Raw genomic sequence first — 24,134 nt, 5'->3', positions numbered from 1 at the left:
AACAAGGAATATCTACATGAGAAATTTAACTTTATTAGCAACGCTGTTATTGGAAATACTGCTGTCTTTTAAATTATATTCGTTTTACCACAAATATACACCTGCACTTTAAAAGTGAACCAATTCCAATATTCGCAACCAAAAAACATTCATAACTCACAAATGAAGTATAATATATTCAGAGAACAGATTGAATTTTAAAAGACAAGGAAATATAGAAGGCCTGTTATAATTAAACCATTATTCCTCAGAAATATTCCAAAAGATGAAATAATAGTCATCAAAGTTCTACCTGAGACCAAGAAATATTTTGGAAAAAAATTTTATTGATTCTTCATCACCAAACGAGCACCCTTGATGGTGGAAGACACCCCCGTTCTTATGAGTTTAGTATTTTCACGGACAAAATTACGTGGACGGACTGGCATGTTGTCATGTGTCTTGTGAGTAGCATCGATTTTGGCTTTTGCATTTTTCGGTGGCATGGTAGTTGGAGATAATCTGTTGATCTCATACTTCCAGTACATTTCTTCTGTCTGGATACAAAGAGGGAGAAATTTTTATTTGAAATATCCAGGGACTTCAAAACATGTAGGGAAAAGTTCACTATAATTAACATTTTCTGTTCTCCATGTAGAGTATGAGAAAGGTACAAAACTGAAACCACTTAGAGTGACAATTGATGTGGAAAATAAAGAAAGTATTTCACTTTATGAATTAAGAATTACTAAAAAATCTCTCAGAGATTCTCCCTGTAAACTAGGCATCCATCTGATAATAAGGGAAAGCAATCTATTCGGTTTGCATAAGACTGTTGTACAGTATGAACCCCAACTAATGGAAATAGTACCTTCTAAGATAAACACATTCATGAGAATTTAAGTGTAACCACAGAAATGACTGGTAAAATATATTTAGCTGCTTTGAAGATTATGAAAGTACATAGTATGCATAACTATTTATTTACTTGTTAATTTTTATTTTTTATTTTTTAGAGAGGGTCTCACTCTGTCACCCAGGCTGGAGTGCAGTGGCATGATCTTGGCTCACTGCAATCTCCACCTCCCGGGTTTAAGCAATTCTTGTGTCTCAGCCTCCCGAGTAGCTGGATTTACAGGCATGTGCCACGACACCCGGCTAATTTTTGTATTTTTAGTAGAGATGGCGTATCTCCACATTGGCCAGGCTGGTCTCAAAATCCTGACCTCAGATCATCCACCCTCCTTGGCCTCCCAAAGTGCCCAGATTACAGGCATGAGCCACTGCACCCAGCCCATAGTATGTATAACCATTTTAATATACCAAAAATGATGTAAGATCATTGCTAACAATCACCATCTAAATCCAAGTGAGTAGAATTTATATAGTGATTTATTTAGACATTCTTCATTTCTTCTGCATATATGTTTATGTTTATACTGAAGTTTCATTCCTTGTGCAGAACTTCCTGAAACCACCTGTGTTTATACTGGTGTCCTCCTAACACTAAGATTTATACCACATATACTCAGAAAACTCATTCAGAATAGGTCCAGACAAAGTGAATATTGCAATGCCCTGAGCTTTATATGTAGTGTGATACCTGTCAATTAATATTAAGTGCAAGAATGTCTTGCACAACTGTCATAGCCTCATCTTAATCATATCTGGCCCATTTATCTAGTGTTTGTAATAATTATGTATTCAGAATCAGTGTGTCAAAAGCGGACCAAACCAAGGAGCATAATATGACTGGGTAAGAAAACATTTTACTTCGTATAAGGATGTTAAATTTGAAAAACAAAGCTATATTTTAGTGATTGTGCATATACATATATTTTCCAGTACACTGACCCACTTGATGGGTAAAAATGAGTGAGCTAAATGAAGAGACCTACACCATGCCTGGCATTTGATACGAATGCCTGAGTTACTGCAGGGCCCTGCGCCCATGGCCAGCATTTAGTGGGTACACATGAGTAAGCTATATGAAGGGATCTATATCCTTATTCAGCACTTAGTGGGTACAAATGAGAGCTAAAAGTAGGGACTTGTACCTTCACCTTCGCCAAGACACTTTGAAAATAATTACTTTTAAAAACATTGTTTTAAAGTCCCAATTATATTTACTGAAATTCAATTAAGATTTAAATTTTACAATAAGTGATGTTGAGTGTGTGTGTGCTTGTGTGTGCGTGCTTTGTGTGTGTGTATGGAAGCTGTTCATACTCTTCATTCCAAAAAGCTATACAACATTAATAGGCTTATTTTATGAAATAAAGATTGAACATTATAGTTGTTTTACATATAGCTAAATTTCTTCAGTCTAACCATAAATAAAAGCAACTATCCATGTATATTTTAAAAAATTTAAAGATATAACTTTATATCTTCTATCCCCAATCTCCCTTTGAAAATATAAATACAAAACAGAAGTTAAAATAAGAATATGTTAATACTTCCATATTACTAACATCTCATAGAATTAGCACATTGATTTTTCACAAAAGAATGCCAAATTGACAATTATACTTCTCAACTATTTATTTAAAGAAATTTTAAAAAATAAACTGATGAAACTTCCACATTTAGGTTGTGTCTCTGTGTTCTGAAAAGAGATCACCCAAAGTCCGTGATCTCATGGACTGAATAACCAAAGCTGTATATATACTTTTATTTCCCAAGTTTCCATTAAGAAAGCTATATATTTAAGGCATAGTTCTATGAATGGAAACAATTGATAATTATCCATTAGCAGATGAGGTCTGTGTCCACCCACAACCCTCAGGTGTTTTCATATCACTGCCTGCTTCAACTTTCAATTGTAAGATTGAAAGTTGTCTTTAGCCTAAAAGTCCTTACTATAAAATATGTGTGAAACTTCAAAGATCAATTTTGTACCTCTTTGGCTCAAGATTGTTCAAAAACTCCAGAAGGCTTCTCTACTGGTGCTAGAGTTTGAACAATCCCTGAGAGCATTCTTCCAATCAATGATTGGAATAGTGGCAGTTACTGTATATGTAACCAAACTTTCTTAACCTCTCAGGTGTGAAAACGCCATTTCCCAGAGATCTTCCACGGGATTCATTTCCAGTTGCTCACTGTGGCAGATGCCTGGATAAAGTACCCTTTATTGATTTTTTCCCCTTCCCTATCTCACATCCTGTCTTCCCTACATCTGTTAATTGAGATGACATAGCAAATATGGTACTTGGATTTCAATCCTTATTTCAAGATCTGCATCTGAGGAAATACAAACCAAGATATTTACAATGCTATTTCCCAAAATTTCATGCTAATGATCTATTCCTTTAAAAGCAAACACAAATTATCAATGTTTGGTTATGTCTCTAGTTATAACAGGTATATCTGTATATAAATATTATTTATATGAATACTATATTACTTATATATTATAAATGAAATCACAATCATATATAGTCTTATGTATTATATATTACTGTGTAATATATATGAATAATTTATATAAGTATAAAGATAAAGCATCATATATTTTATGTTAGATAATTCTGATAATCCTCACATTTTCATAAACTAAGATTTATCATATCCACCAAGGGAAAGTTGAGCAGATTTACTACTCTCTTTGAGTAGCACCGCTTTTTGTAAAACAGACTAAATAAGTAAATTTTAGTCTCAAAGTCTCAAAGCTAGCACTATATATGTTGTTTACTAGTGGGAAAAGACAGCTTTTAATAATTTTAAATTTGATTTAATGGAATGGGAAATTATGAAACTTGCGAACAAGATTATTGAGGTTTGTTTGGGCTAACATTTAATTAACACATTCTTTAAAATCATCATTTTTATTTCCAAGTGAGGCAAAATGAAGATAATACAGTTGCAAACATTGACTTAATGCTTAAAATCATTCATTTAAAAATGATGATAATGCAAATAATATTTTTTATTTAGATAATGCTTTAATGATTTAATGGTTCCATTTATATAATGTTCTAGAAATTACAAGATTAGTGGTTGTCAGGGGTAGGGCAAGAATTACAGTGCTGGATATGCTTAGCACAAGGTAACCCTTTATACAGAAGGTGGGGAAGAGAGTGGGCAGATAGGTGAAGCAGAATTGGCCATAAGTTGATGAATGTTCATACTGGATAATTAGTGCATGGTGATTAATTATGCTCTCTATTTCTACACATATTTGGAATTTTCAATAATAAAAGTAGAATTAAGAAAATCATGATTTCTTAAACGTTTCAAACTCAATTTTCCCTACATAAACTGTATCAAATTGTACCACTTCAGGCTAAAAATGGCATATTCTCTGTTGTTCCCATATAACAACTTGTTCCCTTACATAAAATCTTTAATTGCACTGCCAGTAATTTGTCAAATCAACACAGAGAAATCAGGCACAGGTTTTGTTAGTAAAGCCTTCTGTTAATTGCAGAACTGTCTACTGTATGCTACATAAAATGAATATAATTTTAATTTGAAAATATTTTTAAAGATGCCATTTAATCCCCTTAAAGCAAACTGAAGCAAGTATAGTATGATCACTTTAAATTATGTATCAGGGCTGGCGTGGTGGCTCATGCTTGTAATCCCAGGAGTTTGGGAGGCCGAGGCGGGTGGATCACGAGGTCAGGAGATCGAGACCATCCTGGCTAACATGGTGAAACCACATCTCTTCTAAAAATACAAAAAAGTAGCTCGGCGTGGTTGCAGGTGCCTGTAGTCCCTGCTACTCGGGAGGCTGAGGCAGAGAATGGCGTGAACCCGGTAGGCGGAGCCTGCAGTGAGCCGAGATCGTGCCACTGCACTCCAGCCTGGGCAACAGAGTGAGACTCCGTCTCAGGAAAAAAAAAAAAAATTATGTATCAATGTAGGCAACAAGGTATGTGCAAAATGTCAACAAAGGCTTTTTCTTCTTACTACCTAGATTATAAGGACTCTTAGAAAGATGAAAAGAATAGAAATAATTTCCTCAGACAATATTCAATATTTTGTCTCTGTTCACTAAAACAATAAATTTTTCTGCCTATGGCACTGGCTAATTATTGCTTGAGTGAGAAATCTAGAAATCGCTTTTGTACCAGGAGTTCTGTGTATATGACAACATGCTTGTGTGCCAATGCTACTGAAAGTAGACAGTGGTAATAGATATCTTTTTAGAAATAGTTTGAAAGTTGTATTTAGCCTGAAAGCTCTTACTATAAAATATGTGTGAAACTTTATAGATCAACTTTGGTTACTGAATAAATGTTCAAAATTGTATTTACCTTAACTGTTAATAAAATGATGACTTTAACAGATGATTACTGGCTCACATCTTTTTTTTCAATTCAAAATAAATGTTATATTTTATTCCATTTTTTTATGTTAGACTTCAACATCTTGCCAATACTCTGCCTTAATTAAGGGCTCCAAAATCCCTATCTCAAATAACCTAAAGTTAATGAAGTCCTTGAATAGGTATGTTATAGAAAGTGGTACATAACTATACAAATCACTTTACAGTCATTATTTGTCTCTTCCACAGTTCCTTAATATGGAAGGAAAGTATTTTTTTTTTAACTTTCCTCTAGTGTTGACAACTATTTGTTATACACCATACTTAAAATTCTGCTCTTGGACAAAAGAAAAGTAAACCAAGATGCAGCAGTTGAGATAAGTTGATTTCTGCACAGCAAAACTGTTATTCTTTATCTGTCACCATTTAGTAAAACCTTTTCTTGCTAGTTTATTTAGTGTCTTTAGTTGCATCAAACATCCTTGACTATTGCCTTTATAGAACTCACCTGTATTACTAATGTTGCTTTATATTTCCTAGAGTACATTTGAGGTTTAAATCCTACAGTGATGAGAGTTCCGTTTGTGTTAAAAGGAAGAAGTTCTCCAGCCTGAGGTTTTACAAAAAACTCCAGATCACTGCCAGGTAGGAAGCGTGCAGTGAATGGCTCAAGATTTCTGGAACAAAAGTACAAAATTCAACTTAGTAAATTTCATCATTACTTCATTCTCTTTGTGAGAACTTGATGAGTAGAATTTGAATCCTGCTGCAATAGGCCTGGTTAAATATTAATGCTGAATGCTTACCAAATAATAGTGAGGAGGCATTTTTTAAAAAAAATTACTGAAGTCATTCTTCTCAGGGTGACAAAATGAAATTCTAAAGATTTTTAAAATCACATCTTATATTTATAATGCACAAAGAGGCTGAGCGCAGTGGCTCACGCCTATAATCCCAGCACTTTGGGAGGCCAAGGCAGGTGGATCACCTGAGGTCAGGAGTTGGAGACCAGCATGGCCAACATGGTGAAACCCCATCTCTACTAAAAATACAAAAATTAGCCAGGCACAGTGATGTGTGCCTGTAATCCCAACTACTCAGGAGGCTGAGGCAGGAGAATCGCTTGAACCTGGGAGGTGGAGGTTGCAGTGAGCTGAGATCATGCCATTGCACTCCAGCCTGGGCGACAGAGTAAGACACAGCACGGTGGCTCACATCTGTAATTCCAGCACTTTGGGAGGCCAAGGCGGGTGGTTCACCTGAGGTCAGGAGTTCCAGACCAGCCTGGCCAACAGGGTGAAAACCCATCTCTACTAAAAATACAAAAAATTAGCCGGGCATGGTGGCTCACGCCTGTAATCCCAGTTACTAGGGAGGCTGAGACAGGGGAATCGCTTGAATCCTGGAGGCAGAGGTTGCAGTGAGCCGAGATAGCAGCATTGCACTCCAGCTGGGGCAACAAGAGTGAAACTCCATCTCAAAATAATAATAATAATGCACAAAGAAAAAAATGTTGAATCTATAAAAATTGGAACTATTCAATGTCCTTAATGGAAATTTAGGCATTTGTAAATCAATCCATATATAAAATGACTGACCAGCAAAGCTATCATAACACCTCTTGTTTCTGTTTCTATTCCATGGCGATATTTACTCATCCTCCCTTTAGCTTTTCACTTGCTGAGTGAAATGAAAGCACTTTAAAATTTCATTAAACATTCTTGGGCCTGAAAATGGGTTGTTACGATCTGAAGTGAATTGAGTGACATCTAAGACTCAAGTGACTATCTTTATGTCAAGGTTGACTATACTTGAGATAAGGACTGCAAAATAATTTGAAGAATTTCTTGGTAGAATACAGAAGAAGAGCAGAACACTGCATGGAAGTTTTGAGAAATTTAAAACTCAAATTGACAGGAGTGATACTCCTAAAAGGCCAAGTTCAGCCTCCAAAAACAGATTCAACAGTGAAACATAGGAGAGGATGCAGAAAGGATTCAGGCTGGAACTCACTGATCTATTCAGCAAATATGTATTGAGCATCATAACAGAAGGTTTGAGAACATGGACTGTGGATTGGAACCATAGCTTTATTTAGATGGATGACTTCGGGCAATTTACTTAACTTTTCCCTACTTTAGTGTTGACATCTGTTAAATTGTTAATAGTCACTGCAAAGCCATTAGATTAGTGCCTGACACATAAAAAGTGCATTATAAGGACTAGCCAATAATACTTTAGTCGTCATTATCACTGTTGTCCTTATTTTAAAATATTTTATTACCAGTGCTAGGCTATGACGAATGGTACAATAAATGAGAATGAATAAGACAGGGCACCTAAGGGAATTACATCAATAAAATGGCAGAACAAGAACTCCCAGACCTTCCTTCCACAAAAGAAGACACAAATTCAACAACAGTCCCCTTTGTGAGAAATCCAGAAACCAGTTAAGGGCTTTTGTAGCACAGTAGAGCATAAATTTTCCAATCTACCCATCTGACAAAGGGCTAATATCCAGAATCTACAAAGAACTTAAACAAATTTACAAGAAAAAATCAAACAACCCCATCAAAAAGTGGGCAAAGGATATGAACAGACACTTCTCAAAAGAAGACATTTATGCAGCCAAAAGACACACGAAAAAATGCTCATCATCACTGGCCATCAGAGAAATGCAAATCAAAACCATGAGATATCATCTCACACCAGTTAGAATGGCGATCATTAAAAAGCCAGGAAACAACAGATGCTGGAGAGGATGTGGAGAAATAGGAACACTTTTACACTGTTGGTGAGAGTGTAAACTAGTTCAACCATTGTGGAAGACAGTGTGGCCATTCCTCAAGGATCTAGAACTAGAAATACCATTTGACCCAGCCATCCCATTACTGGGTATATACCCAAAGGATTATAAATCATGCTGCTATAAGGACACATGCACACGTATGTTTATTGCAGCACTATTCACAATAGCAAAGACTTGGAACCAACCCAAATGTCCATCAATGATAGACTGGATTAAGAACATGTGGCACATATACACCACGGAATACTATGCAGCCATAAGAAAGGATGAGTTCATGTCCTTTGTAGGAACATGGACGAAGCTAGAAACCATCATTCTCAGCAAACTATCGCAAGGACAGAAAACCAAACACCACATGTTCTCACTCATAGGTGGGAATTGAACAATGAGAACACATGGACACAGGAAGGGGAACATCACACACCATGGCCTGTCATGGGGTGGGGGGATGGGGGAGGGATAGCATTAGGAGATATACCTAATGTAAATGACGAGTTAATGGGTGCAGCACACCAACATGGCACATGGATACATATGTAACAAACCTGCACATTGTGCACATGTACCCTAGAACTTAAAGTATAATAATAATAATAATAATAAAACGAAGTATATTGAAGCCAGTAGGAAAATTATTGGCACCCTCTTGCCATTATCCCTCCTGCTGGCACAGTGCCACGTAATTGGGAAGAAATGCTCAGCTTCTGGCTTCTCTGTAGGGAAGGAAAAAGAGGGCTGGACCAGACATCCATGTTCTGACTTTACAGGAGAGTGAGGCTGCTCAAGGGGCTGGCTTCTGATCTGCCTGTCTCAGAATGCTGATGGGACTTAGCATGCTCTAGATTTCTGAGGACTACTAAGAACAAAAAAAGGCTGAGTGGTGTGCTGCTGCTTCAGAGGACTAATGGTACAGCAGATAGACACCAGAAGGAACAAGAGACTATAACTTTCTGAAAAAAGAAAGAAACCAATACATCTCTCTAAACAGAAATATACATGAACAAGTCCAGAAAAGACACATCCATATAAAAGGTTTGCAAGGCCTCCAGAATCTCTAGCCAGGATGATTGGTGAAAGTCTTCCCAGTAGAAAGCCAGTCTGTGAAGACTAAGAGAGAAGGCTGTTTTTTTTTTTCTTTTTCTAATGCACTAATAACAACACAGAGCTATAAGGAACATGAATAAACAGCAGAAAATGGTCCAATCAAAAAAATAAATTTTTAGAAACTGATCATTAAAAAACAGATATAAAACTGCATGTCAAATAATTAAAATAACTGTCTTAGGAACAAGTTCAGAAATATGATGCATGAACAAAATTAAAATTTCAACGAAGAAATAGAAAATGTGAAAAGAACAAAATGGAAATTTTAAAACTAAGGAATTCAGTAACTGAACTGAAAAATGTACTAGAGGAATGGAACAGCACATGTGTTTAAGCAGAAGAAAGAATCAGTGAACTCAAAGACAGGTCATTTGAAATTATCCAGTGAGAGGATCATTTAAAAAGAATGGAAAAGAGGGAAGAACGACTACAGGACTTCTAGGGCACCTTCAAGCTGGCAAAACAAGTATTATAAAAGTCAAAGAAGGAGAAGAGAGAGAGAAAAGGAGTAAGAAAACTTATTTAAAGGAATAATGGCGTAGCTTCCAAAATCTAAGAAAGGAAATACGCATCCACCTTAAAGAAACACAATGAATCCCAAATATGATGACCTGAAAAAAGTCCAAACCAAATATATTATCATCAAATTGTTAAAATTCATAGACAGAAGTGATATCAGCAAGATACCTGGATAGGAGATATGAGTCTTTGTTCCCCTACAAAAAACAAGAATTAGACCACTATCCACAAACAAAAATAGCACTAAGAGGACTTCAGATTCCAACTAAGAACCTACAGCAACACAGTGGAGCAACAAATAGAGAGTAATCACATAGAAAAGATTGCTAGGGAGATTGGCATACCTGAAACATCTGAAGACAGCTAGGGACAATGAAAAAGGGAGCATATTAGTATCAGAACATGGTGGGTACTACTATGTTCCCCAGTGGCCTGCTCACTCTGGATGTGTTTGCACCCCTGACACTGGAGCATTTGCTGCTGAGGATTTCAGCAGCCCCTGTGAGAGACATGGACTCCCTGTGGCTTTACAGTGGAGATCTCCTTAGTGCTGATCAGGACAACTCCAGCAACCTGCTGTGGAGAGGACATTGGCTATTTTGTCACTGAGGTAACCAATGGCCATTGCCACCAAGAATCTCCTGGAGAGGGAGACACCATTGCACCCAAACCCCCAAGAAGGAGCCACTGTTGTGCTGTCCCAGGACAGAGGCCACCATCACCCTAATCCTGTGCTCAACCTGGACCTTAGAACTGTTGTTGATCTATGCATACCTACACTCCAGAACTCAACTCTGTAGTCGCTCTGGATGTGTCTACACCACTGACACTGGAGCTATTGCTGCAGCAGGTGGTATCTGTACCCTGAACCTTAGAGCAGTGGTTGCTTTGCACATATATGTGCCCCAGATCCTGGATCCGTATTCCCTCCATGAGCACCTGCACTTAGGAGACCAGAGCCACTGCTGCAATGGAAACACCCATGCCTAAGATCTCAGAGTTGCTGTAGCTCCCCAGCTGCTGCACAAACATCCATGACTTGCATATTATTACCAATGCTAATGTGTGTACACCTGTGCCTCGGCACTAATGCCACTGCCATCCCAGACTCAAAGTTATGGTCCCTCCATGCATGCCCATGTTTTAGATCCCTCTCTTAAGCCACTCCACAGGGACCATGCATTAAACACTGGTGCCACCACTGCCACAAGTACACTCATGAGCCAGACTCAACATCAAGAGGGATACACTCAGCCACAGATTTCTCCATGGGATAAAGAGATCAGGAGGACTCTAGAAGATTTTGCTACCAAGGACCTAAACAGGTCACTGACACTATAAACAGTCTCAGTCTTGGCCACTAAGGACCCTTGACATCTTTCCCAATGGTGACCACTGCTGACAGACTTCATGGATACTATGCTGTTATACCACTACCAGGGTTGGAACTACCACATCCCACCCAGCTGGTGCACTCACACTCACATAGGTGAAGGTCTCCCACCTTCACCTATGTGGGTATGAGTCCTAACGTCTCCAGTTTCTGGAGACTGGTTTCTCTCCTAATAAAACCAGTCCTAATGTCTGAAACAGGTGACTGCTCCATCAAATGCACAAGCATCAGCACAAGGCAACAAGAAACATTAGCAATCAAATAAACATAACATCACCAATAAAACACAATGATGTTCCATTAACTAGCCCAAAAGAAATGGAGATCTGTAATTTGCCTGAAAAATAATTCAAAATAATTGTTTTCAGGCAATTCAGCAAACTACAAAAGAACAGATAGACAACAACACCAGAAAAACAATACATGAGCAAAATAAGAAGTTCAATAAAAAAGTAGAAATCATTAGAAAAGAACCAAACATAGAAATTCTGGAGCTGAAAAATAGAATGAAGAAAAGAAAATTGCAATAGAGAGAGTAAACAGCAGACTTGATCAAGCCAAAGAAAGAATCTGGGAACTTGGAGACAGGTCATTGCAAAGTCTCCAGTCAGGCGAAAACAAAGAATGAAAATGAAAAGGAGTGAAGAAAATCTATGGGATTTATAAGACACAATCAAGAGAGCTAACGTTTGGAAAAGTGATGCCAGTAAAATGGTGGAGTAGTAGATCCCAGTCTTCCTTCCTCTCACAAATAGCAACAATTTGGCAGTTATGCAAAATAACAATGAGCTCAGGAGCCCAACATCCCTGAGAACAACCATACAAAAAAGGTAGAAATTACAATTTAATATGCTTGCATCACCCCATCATCTAGGCAGGTATTGCTGAGCACAGAGCACAGAGACGAAACTCCCAGGCATGTGAGCCCCCTTATCAGGAAAAACTAGAGTCGGGTGAATAACTATCTTCCTCAACGTTTTGGCACATTTTCCCAGGGGAGCAGTTTCAGTTTAGCCCTACCCAGATCACTATGGAAACTACCAGAGCTGAGATGTTTGAAGACAGCTGGGAATGAATAATAAGGCAGAAGCTATAAGTAGCAGTCATGTGGCAGGAGCCACTGGTCTCCAGTGTTCTCTGCTTTGCACAGGACTCCATCAGAATTCTCCACAGAGGTCCTAAAAAGCCCTCTTAACTGCTATGCACACCCCTACAAGTTTGATGGCCAGGGACCCTACAGTGTTTGTCGTCGAAGACTCTGTGACTTATTCCACAGAGGACCCTGGCAGCTTTCACTGCTAAGGAGGCAAAGAGCCAGCACAGTCTTTGCAGACCTCCTTGCAGCTTCCATCACTGAAGGCTCTGAAGATTTTTGCCTTCACAATCTCCAGGTATCTAAGCAACACCCCATCTCCCTCCCTCCAACCCAGAGCCCAGCTACTGCTACTATGGATGCTCCAGCTCAGGGACCCAGCACAACCATCACACTTGTGCTTAGAAATAGCCTTGGCTTCCACCATGGCATGTTAACTGCTAACTCCTACATCTAGGCTGGTGCACACTGTCATCCCAGGTCTCTGCAGTTCCATGTGCACAAGCAGCCAGCCCTGCCCCCTGGGACCTGCCCTCATCAGTGTGCTTGAACCAATAGCTGGTTCCTGTAGCTGCAAGTGTGTGCATACCTTCACCTTTAGCATGTGGCTGCCCAAGCACACTCACCCTGCTAGACTCCTATCACCATACCATAGCTGGCCTGTGCAATTTTTCAAGTGCAGGTGCCAGCCCCCACTACATCTGCACCTGAGTTTGGCCCTGACCTCTGCTTCTGGCTCCAGCCCTTGACACCACGAACAAGCCCACAGCTGGCCTCTGCTATGGGCCATAGTTGGCCCCTGCAGCTGAGTGTGTGTACATTGCTGGCTCTAGCCTCATTGCTGCCTGCCCTGGCCTCTTGCTTCTTGACCCAGAGTCAACACTAAGGATCTCAAGGGTCTTCACAGCCACCATGGGCATCCCACATTTCTTGCAACCAAGGATCATACAGTTGCTGATGTTACAGACTCTAGCTGCCTGAGCCAAAGCAATATTAATCTCTCACAGCCTGAAGCTACTGCATGCCACCACACTTAGAACACTACAGAACTAGACCCAGTGCCACAACACACCCCAATGTACCCTGTTCCCCTAAAGGTGAAAGTTTTTATTTACTGAAGCCAATTCATATAGTCTAGAAAAGATAACTTCTTTAAATGAGCAAACTTCTTAGCAAGGCTAGAAAGATCATGAAGAATCAGGGAAATATTACACCACCAAAGAAACAAAATACTGCACTTTCAACAATGGATAGATCATCCAGATTAAATATCAATAAACAAACATTGGATTTGAACTACACTTTAGATAAGTGTACATAACAGCTATATACAGAACATTCTATCAAACAGCAGCAGAATATACTCTTCTCAAGGGCCATATAATATTTTTCAGGGTGGATCATACGTTAAGCAACAAAACAAGTCAGCAAATTTTAGAACATTGAAATTATATCAAGTATCCTTACTGACCACAGTGGTATGAAACTGAGAATCTATAACAGGAGAAATTTAGGAAAATTCACAAATATGTGGAAATTAACATGCACCTGAACTACCAATAGGTCAAATAAGAAATCAAAAGGCATATTAGAAAATATCTTGTCCCCATAACCGCGTGCGCTCTCCCCTACCATTCTCTTTCCACCATCTTTCCGCACTGCCACAATGGTGTGCATGAATGTCCTGGCTGATGCTCTCAAAAGTATCAACATGACGAAAAGAGAGGCAAATGCCAGGTTCTTATTAGACCATGCTCCAAAGTCATCATCCGGCTTCTCAGTGTGATGATGAAGTGTGGTTACATTGGCAAATTTGAAATCACTGATGATCACAGAGCTGGAAAAATTGTTGTGAACCTCACAGGCAGGCTAAACAAGTGTAGATTGATCAGCGCAGATTTGATGTGCAACTCAAAGGTCTAGAAAAACAGCAGAATAATCTGATTCCACTCTGCCAGTTTGGTTTCATTATACTGACAACCTCAGCTGGCATCATGGACCATGAAGAAGCAAGACGAAAACACACAGGAGTGAAAATCCTGGGATTCTTTTTCTAGAGATGTAATACATATTTACAAATAAAATGCCTCATGGAAAAAAAAGAAAATATATTGAGACAAATGGAAATGAAAACACAACAAAACAAAACTTAATGGGATGCAGCAAAGGCAGTATTAAGAGGAAATCTTATAATGATGAATATCTACATTAAAAAAAGGCAGATCTCAAACTAAGCCACTTAAATTATATGAACTAGAAAAAGGACAAACTAAACCCAAAGTTAGCAGAAGGGAGAAAATAATAAAAAATAAGAGCAGAAATAAATAAAATAGAGAATAGAAAAGTCATAGAAATTTGACAAAACAAAGAGTCTTTTAAAAATAAATTTTAAATTCACAAACCATGAGTGAGATTAAGATAAAAAGAGAGAATACTCCAATAAATCAAATAAGAAATAAAGGGGGAGACATTTCAATTGATTTCTCAGAAATATATTTCTCAGGAACATAATGACTATTATGAACAAATTATCTGTAAGCAAATTGGAAAACCGAGAAGGAAATGTATATATTTCTAGAAACATATAACCTACCGAGATTGAACTAATAAGGAATAGAATGCTTGAAGGGGCCAATTTTAAAAAAGATTGTAGCATTAATTAAAAGCTTACCAACAAAGAAAAGTTCAGTACCAAATGGCTTCATGGCTTCATGGCTAAATTCTACCAAACATTCAAGGAAGATTTAATACCAGTCCTTATTAAACTCTTCCAAAAGATAAAATCTCATTTTATGAGGCCAGGATCACCCTGATACCAAAGCCATACAAAGACAACAAGAGAAAAAAAAACTACAGACCAATATATCTGATGAACATGGAAGCAAAAATCATCAATACAGTAAACCATTTCTGCCAATACATTAAAAGGCTCTTCACCATAATGAAGTGGGACTTATCCTTGAGATGCATGTTTTGCTTAGCATATGCCAGTCAATCAATGTGATATACCAAATTAAAAGAATGAAAGATAAAGCTACATGATCATCCCAATGGATGCTGAATAAGCATTTGGCAAAGTTCAACATCATTTCATGATAAACTCTCAACAAATTAAGTTTAGAAGGAAATTTCCTCTCCATGATGAAGGCCATTTATGAAAAGCCTACTGCTAACATCATAATCAATGGAGAAAAACTGAAAGCTTCTCCTCTAAGGTCTGGTACAAGGAGAAAATACCCCCTCTTTGCATGTCTATGTAACATACTAGAAATATCAGCAAGAGCAATCAAGCAAGTAAAAGAAATAAAAGGCACCCAAATCAGAAAGGAAGAAATACTATCATCTATCCTTATCTGCAGAGGGTGTGTTCCTATATGCAGAAAACTGTAAAGATTACACACACACACACACACACACGCAAAAACCTGTTAGAACTAATACATAATCTCAGTAACACTGACATATGGATGAAAAATCAACATACAAAACACAGTAGCATTTATATATTCTAACGACAAACTCTCCCAAGAAGAAATAAAGAAAGTAATCCAATTTATATAGCATTAAAAAAGAGTAAAATTCTTAGAAATAAATTTAGCCAAGGAAATAAAAGATCTATACACTGAAAACTGTAAAATTTGATTTAAAATATTGACAAAAACACAAATGGGAAAATACCTTGTTTTCATGAGATTGAATAATTAACATTGTTAAAATGTCCATACTACCCAATGTGATATACCAATTTAATGCTATCTATAAAAATTCTAGTGTTATATTTTAAATAAATAGTAACCTCTAAACACTTCAACTAGCCAGAGCAATTTTGAGCAAAAAGAAAAAAGCTGGTAGCATCCCACTACCTGATATCAAAATATATTACAAACCTACAATAATTAAAATAGTATGTTACTGTCATAAAAACAGACATATAGGCCAATAAAACAGAATAGAGAGCCAAGAAATAAACCTAAGCATATGCTGTCAAGTAATTTTTGAAAAGGGCATCAAGAACACACAATTTTAAAAGGTTAGTGTCTTCAATAAATGATGTTGGGAAACCTCGATATCTATACTGAAATAAATAAAATTGGACCTTTATCATCTATATTTTGGTCAATGATGAACTGTACATACAATGGTTGTTCCATATGATTTTAATACTGTAGGTTTACTGTACCTTTTCTGTGTTTAGATATACAAATATTTATCATTGTGTTGCAGGTGCCTTCATTATTCAGTATAGTAATATCCTGTGCTGGTGTGTAGCCTAGAAGCAATAGGCAATACCATACAGCCTAGGTGTGCAGTACGCTATACCATCTAGGTTTGTGTAAATGCACTCTATGATGTGTGCAACATGATGGAATCACCTAAGGATGCATTTCTCAGAACATATCTTTGTCGTTAAGTGATGCATGACTGTACATACAAAAGAAGGAATCATAGTAAATGAATATATGCATATATGCACAAAATAGAATTGCTATACTATGTCAGAATATCACACAACACTCGCAGAAATTTATCAGTCATCAAAAAATGTTGCCCTAGTTTCCCAAATATTCACCAAGATGTTCTAAATCCACAAAATTTTTAATGAGTATAAATTCACATCAAGTTTTCTTTATATGCCATCTTTTTTTAAAGACAGTAGCCTTATTGTTATTGTTAGAAATAAATGGAGACTCAGCTGTGGTATAAAAGTGTTAATGAATTAGAGAGCATTTAAACAATGTGGGGCAGCATGATTCACTAAAGACTTCTTAAATTATATGTATTTAGGTGTGTGTTTATATATATACACACATATACATGCCTGTATACACACACACCCAGCCCTACAATTAGTTTTCTTAATGAAAATGCTCATCTACAGAAGACTTTCACTTTTTTTTTTTTTGAGACAGAGTTTCACCCCTGTTGCGGTAGAGTGCAATGGCGCAATCCCAGCTCATTGCTACCTCCGCCTCCCAGGTTCAAGTGATTCTGCTGCCTCAGCTTCCTGAGTAGCTGGTGGCTCACGCCTGTAATCCCAGCACTTTAGGAGGCTGAGGCAGGTGGATCGCCTGAGGTCAGGAGTTCGAGACCAGCCTGGCCAACATAGTGAAACCCCGTCTCTACTAAAAAATACAAAAAATTAGCTGAGTGTGGTGGTGGGTGCCTATAATCCCAAGATTTTCACTTTATAACAAGATAATTTCTATGTAGCATGATCCCAAATGACTATTTAAAAATATGATTAGCTTATATTACTAGGAAACCATTTGTTTCTAATTCCTATACTCTACCAGAACTGAGTTGGACTTAGTGATAGTGGCCAAGAGATGGTGGATTTCTTATTTCCTAAGATTTACATTATAGTTTTTTGAGTAATTCATAATGCTCATTTACATAAAAATAATTTTTAAATGTTATCACAAAAGGCAGACATTAGTAAAAAATAGGATATTCAGAAAAATAAGGATTTTATATTTCTCAAAAGTTTTACTTATTGCTAATCACTTATATGCACATAAAATATTTTAGAAATAGGTAACCTATTTTGATACTTTGAACTGTTATGTTTTTATACTGATTCTTCAGAATACTTTGTATTATTATGTTTAAAATTACCCCTGGACACACTAACGCTTTACATATTTAACTTAGGAAACAGAGTAGCTACCACCATAGGATTTGTCATGCATCTTTGTCCTTCTTTCCTCTCCCCGTATGCCCAGCATGCAAGAAAAATGTATAGTCACTAGGACAAGGGGTCGTTCCTTTTCAGAACTTATTTCACTCTTGATTCCCTAAAGAAAAAGGAAATATTACTGGGTTCATGAGGAACCAGTCAAATCCTGAATATAATTAGGTCTGTCTGTTTTCCTATCCTACTTTTTTTCATATGCGCCCCTCCAGTTCCCTAGATCTTCAAGATAACTTGAAATTTCTAATACCTACCTAGGTGTAGCCTCTCAAGGGCTGGTAAATAACCTAGAAATAGTCAGTAGCTTATTTACATCACTGAATCCTCTAAAACAAAGTTTAAAACAGACTTAATGTAAGGAAGCAGGTAGTTTCCATTTGCTGTAGAAAATAAACCCATGCAAAGACTTGGAACCAACCAAAATGTCCATCAATAATAGACTGGGTAAAGAAAATGTGACACATATAAACCATGGAATACTACGCAGCCATAAAAAAGGATGAGTTCATGTCCTTTGCAGGGACATGGATGAAGCTGGAAACCATCAATCTTAGAAAAATACAAGGACAGAAAACCAAACGTCTCATGTTCTCACTCATAAGTGGGAGTTGAACAACAAGAACACATGGACACAGGGAGGGGAACATCACACACTGGGGCCTGTTGGGGAGTGGGGGCTGGGGGAGGGATAGTGTTTGGAGAAATACCTAATGTAAATGACGAGTTGATGGGTGCAACAAACCAACATGGCACATGTATATCTATGTAACAAACCTGCACGTTGTGCACATGTACCCTAGAACTTAAAGTATAATTTTAAAAAAGAAAAAAACCCATGAAGAGAAAGTAAATTCACCTTCTCTGTAGCTTGGTTATGTTACTCATCGTGATCTGATCCTTGCCACCCAAAGACTTGCAGCTGGTGACAATACCCAGGAGGAATCTGGACAAAATTTTTTGACTTAGAAGAAGCTAAAAATATTCAAGTTAGCATACTCCACTGTGGCAAGCCTGCACATTCTTTAACAATTTTCCCATAGAAAGGTGGGATCTATGTTCCCTTTCTTAAATTCAGGCCAATATAGTAACCCCTTGGTAACCAATAAAATGTGACTAGAGTGATTGTTGTTGAAATTGTGTGTGTAGGTCAGAAAATGCCATGCATCTTCTACCTGCTTCTCTCGGAATATGCTCTCTATGGAAAACCAATCACCATGTACAAATTCAACTATCTGGGGCATCCATTAAAGAGTGACTACGTGGAGGCACTATCAGTCAACATCCAACATAAACATCTCCAGTTATAAAAGTAAGTTATTTTGATCATCCAGCTGTGTAAAACCTTCAGATGACTGTAGACATGGCCAACATGTGACTTCAACCACAGGAGTGACCCTATGTTATTAAAATGTATCGCAAATCTGCACATTAGAAGCACTTATGGGGGATAATTCCATTTGCTATTGAATCTTTTAAAAAAATCACTCTCCAGCATCAATATTATAAAGGGTATATAATCATGCCCTTAGAACAAAAATAGAACAAAATCAAAATCTATACTTTAGAAAATACCCTATTGAGATTTTCAGATTTATCCCTAATTCTAAGTAGTTCATTCAGCATAACAGGGCCATCAGGGTTCAATACAGGAGAGTCAGGGTTTGTTTTTTTTTTATATTGTGAATGTGTTTTTCATACATAATTGTATATCATAGAATTTCTGACAACTGCATTTATCCACTAGAAAAATGTTTATTGCAATCTAATGAACTAAGTCTATTTTATATTTCTGTAGAAACTGCCCTTGAACTTAATGCTTGCAGAAATATATCAGAATAGAAGAAACAGACTACTTCTAATTTTAAACCAAACATCTAACAGAATCTTAGTAATATTAATTAAAAATAAACCTGGACTAATCTGATTGTAGTACCACATCAGCAAGGTGGCTGACTAGAGTTGCCTGGCTCTCAGTCTCTGGGTTTTAAAACACAGGAGACTTAATATCAAAAACATTTACTCTCCCAATATTAGGTTTTGGATAACTGATCAGGTTGATCAAAGATATGAAAAGATACATAATAACAATACCATTTATTGAATATTTAAAAGTTCATGGCATTGTGTTGAGTAATTTATATACATTGCATTATTTGTTCTCGTGGCAACATTATGGGTTGCATTTTATCTCCACTTTATAAATGAGGAAACGGAAGCTCAGAGGAACAAAAATATATAGCTAAAAGTCCCACATGTATTTAGTGGTTGAGCAAAAAATTGTTTCTCATTCTATTTGACTATGAAACCAATTTTTTTCACAGGAGTATCATATTTTCAAACTGTAAGAGAAATTCCAGGTCATATAGTCCAATATCCACCTGATGTTAGTTTCTTCTACATTACAGGTACTTCTCTGACTTAACATTTAAAACTCTCTAGCGATGTGGAACATTCTGATCCCCAAAACTATTGCTAAATTTAACTGACTTTACCTCCTTAAAGCCTCTCCAATCTGTCTACTTTCTCTCTCCACTCACCCTGCAAAAAGCTCAAGCAACCTTCAGACAACAGCATTAGCCAACTAACTAATCTACTTCCATTCACTCTTACCCTTTTTGCATTTGTTTTCTACACATTTCAGCTAAATATTCTTTTTCAAATATATCACTCTGCTGATTTAATGACTTTTTAGTCTTTTTTGGATAAACAGCAAACATCTTGCCATAGCCTATAAGAGCAGTAACTGTTAGGTGCTGGTTTGCTCAGATCTGTCCCAGTTTACCTTGTTGCCAAGCCTAATTATTAATTATTCTCTTTCATTCTCAAAAGGTTCAAGTTTGGACAGTGAATTTTGTGGTTATCCTATCTATAAAGCCTTGCATCACCTGGAACAAGTGAGTATACATTTAACTGTTCACCACTCATTTTGACCATAAAGCTGGACAACTGTTACAAACAACCATTTCAGCCCTCGAGAAATGGACCAAATATATACAAAGCTAACAGGTGCTTATTCATGAAAACTACTGAACTTCAGATAAGGATAGTGTAAAAAGTCACATGTAACAGACTAAATATTATGTAATTTCATTTATCTGAAATATCAGAAAGGGCAAAACTATAGAGACAAAGCAAATCAATGGTTGACTGAGACTGGTAATGAGTATGGGAGTTGACTGCAAAAGGGTTTGAGGGAAATGTGGAGAGAAATGGAAAAGTTCTATATCTGGAATGTGGTTACGACTGCAAATCCTATAATTAACAACTATTAAAATGTACATTTACAATGAATGAATTTTATGTTACATATGCTGTACCTCAAAAAGTTGTAAAAGTATATTTTACATGTGAGATTTTAGGTAAAAGTATTGTCAGACTGCCTATGTTAGCACAAATATAACAAAGACAGCTATGATAGAAAGCAAATAAAACATAACATGGAATCAACGTGGGTTTACCCAATTATTTCTGCTTAGTTAAACCATTTGATATACCAACACAATTGACATTTGCAGAAAAACACTGAAACATCCTTTGAAAACAAATGGAAATATTAATAGTATCCTATATTTCAATTTTTAATTATTTACTTTTGTTTTTCTTTCTGGTCTTCACTTTGTATACCCTATTTTCCAATTGTTAAGTAAAAATTTATGTAGTATATGAAGCTTTGAGTCAGAGAACCAATGTTGCGCTGGCTTAACCAGCAAAAGATGAACTATATAATTTTCCATCTTAAATTTCATTCCAAAGTTCAGCATATTCACTAAAACAGCTACATACTTTTGTTTAATATATTACCTTGTCTGACTTTTCAGCCTAAGTTCAAAAACAGATTCCTTAAATAAACCAACTCCTTCAATGTCAATGACAGCATCCGTATCAGGCTCAGTAGCGATCAACATTATGGGAAACTTCGAGATCCCTTCTGTTACGCACTCTATTTTCAGTGTTATGTGAGACCTTGAATATAAAAGGAAATTTTAAATGATACTACATGAAAACAAGAGAATAAATATAGCAAACTAAACTAAGGTAAAAATGTAAGTAAACTCTGTGGTTTCAGTGAAAACACTAGGACATTTAATTCTTAAAAATAATGTAAATGACTTTTAATTACATTTTATAAATAATTTTTGGGTCATAGATTATATTTTCATTCTCCCCTTGAAGTAATTATTTTTAGGGTGTCTTATCTACCCTCTAGTTATTTTCTAAGAACCAATAACATATGCAGAATGAACTCTGCAAATTTTCTGTAACCAGCATAGATTATCATAGTGCATAAGAAGGTAAGGGTGGATTTGGCAAAATAGACCCATGTTTTATACCAATAGATATTCCATTCGGGGATTTTTTTCAAAAATGAAACATTATGCGAAAGTATTTTCAACTCTTGTTTCACAAAGAAAAAATACATTTTCTGTGAAAACATGCAAAGCCCATATAATTGACTTAAATGGCAGTTTTTAAAAAATTAAATTGCAATTGGTAAAGACCACATACACCTTGCAGAATAAGATAAAATTGAGTGGCAGCTGAATTAAGGAAGAAAGTTAGTAGAGATAGACTTAAGACTTTCAAAGCATTTGACTATGACAAAGAGTGGAGAGATAGGGCAGTAGACAGAGTTGATGAATGGTTATCTGTTTGCTTGTTTAGGGTAGAAATGACTCAAACATGTAACGGTGTGGTTTCAATATCATAAGTCAGGATTAGAAAAGGAATCTCATACCTCTTACTTAAAAGTGACAGAAAGAACAGTTCCAGGAACTCTTATTCTTCTTAGGTAGGACTATAAAATTACTCAACCATTTTGTGAGCAACTGGATAGTATCTTACCAAATTTGTATAAAGCAGTGTGGCAATTTCTCAAAGAGCTAAAAACAGAGCTACCATTGGACCCAGCAATCCCATTACTTGGTATAAACCAAAAGGAATATACATCATTCTATCATAAAGAAACATGTACTCGTGTGTTCACTGTAGCACTATTCACAGTAGCAAAGACATGGAATCAGCTTAAATGCCTATCAAAGGAAGACTGGATAAAGAAAATGTGGTGCATACACACCGTGAAATACTATGCATCCATTTAAAAAAAGAAGTCATGTCTTTTTCAGACACATGGATGCAGCTGGAGGCCATTATCCTTAGCAAACTAACATAGGAACAGAAAACCAGAAAACCAAATACCACGTGTTCTCACTTGTAAGTGGGAGCTAAATGATGAGAACACATGGACACAGAGAAGGGAACAATAGACACTGGGGCCTACCTGAGGGTGGAGGTTGGAAGGAGAACGAGGAGAAGAAAAAATAACTATTGGGTACTAGTCTTCATACATGGGTGAAGAAATAATCTGTACAACAAACCCCCATGACACGAGTTTACCTATATAACAAACCTGCACATGTACCCCTGAACCTAAAATAAAAGGTTTTAAAAAAGAAAAGAAAGCTCCACTCAGTAAATTAGGAGTTCCACTATTGGTACTTTCCTCTGGAGAAATGCCTCTAAGATTTCAAGAAGTGATGTATATAAGGGTATTCATTACTGCATTGTTTATACTGTCAAAAAAAAATGGCAGTAAAATTTTAAAATGTTCTTTCAATAGGGTGCTGCTAAAATGAAGTGTGTTGCATAGAAACAATGGAATACTATGCAGCATAATTTAGTCAATGATGATTAATACATAATCTTAAACTTAACACATCCAAATATACATTTTAAACCTATACCTCTTTCACATTCTCCTGTCTTTGTAAATGAAACTATATTCCTCTCTTCCCAATATTTCAAGACCATTGTTTCAAGAACTGGTTTCTCCACTTCTGCGTTACCATCTTACAGGAAGACTTCTACAATTTAGAGCTATTGTTTCCTTTTGGTTTTTCTTATTTAACTCTGTGTCTTCCAGTAAACCATTCCAAATTAATTTGGAACAAGGAATGGCAGAAGTAAATGAATATATATATATATGCACAAAATATAATTGTTAAGTTACACCAGGTATCACTTAACACTTACAAAATTTGATGAATCCTGTACACACGTTTTCCTAAACTAGTTCCCCAAATATTTATTCTTCAATAGTTTTCTATTGTTTCTAATATCAAAGACCAACGCATATTGTCATGATCCTATGTGAACAAATCCCAGTAAAATTCTCCAAACTTATTTCTTCCTTTGCTCACTCCATTAGAGAAAGATTGGCCTTCTCACTATTCATTGTTTGTGCTAAACACTTCCTGTCTTATGACTTCTGCATTT

General features: G+C 36.6%; 1 protein-coding gene across 1 annotated transcript in view; it reads right to left on the bottom strand.

The window, feature by feature from the left end:
• Window positions 1-230: 230 nt before the first annotated feature.
• Window positions 231-24,134, bottom strand: part of CFAP47 (cilia and flagella associated protein 47) — a 455,521-nt gene continuing 431,617 nt past the window's right edge. Inside the window, 3 exon segments of the mRNA XM_063634578.1 lie at window positions 231-536; window positions 5,760-5,928; window positions 21,663-21,824. Of these exon segments, the coding sequence (XP_063490648.1) occupies window positions 324-536; window positions 5,760-5,928; window positions 21,663-21,824 (544 nt within the window). The 3' untranslated portion in view covers window positions 231-323.

The sequence above is a fragment of the Symphalangus syndactylus genome, chromosome X (genome assembly GCF_028878055.3).
Source record: "Symphalangus syndactylus isolate Jambi chromosome X, NHGRI_mSymSyn1-v2.1_pri, whole genome shotgun sequence".
Classification (NCBI taxonomy): Eukaryota; Metazoa; Chordata; class Mammalia; order Primates; family Hylobatidae; genus Symphalangus; species Symphalangus syndactylus.
The sequence above is the reverse complement of the archived record's forward strand: the minus strand, read 5'-3'. Positions and strand labels throughout refer to the sequence as shown.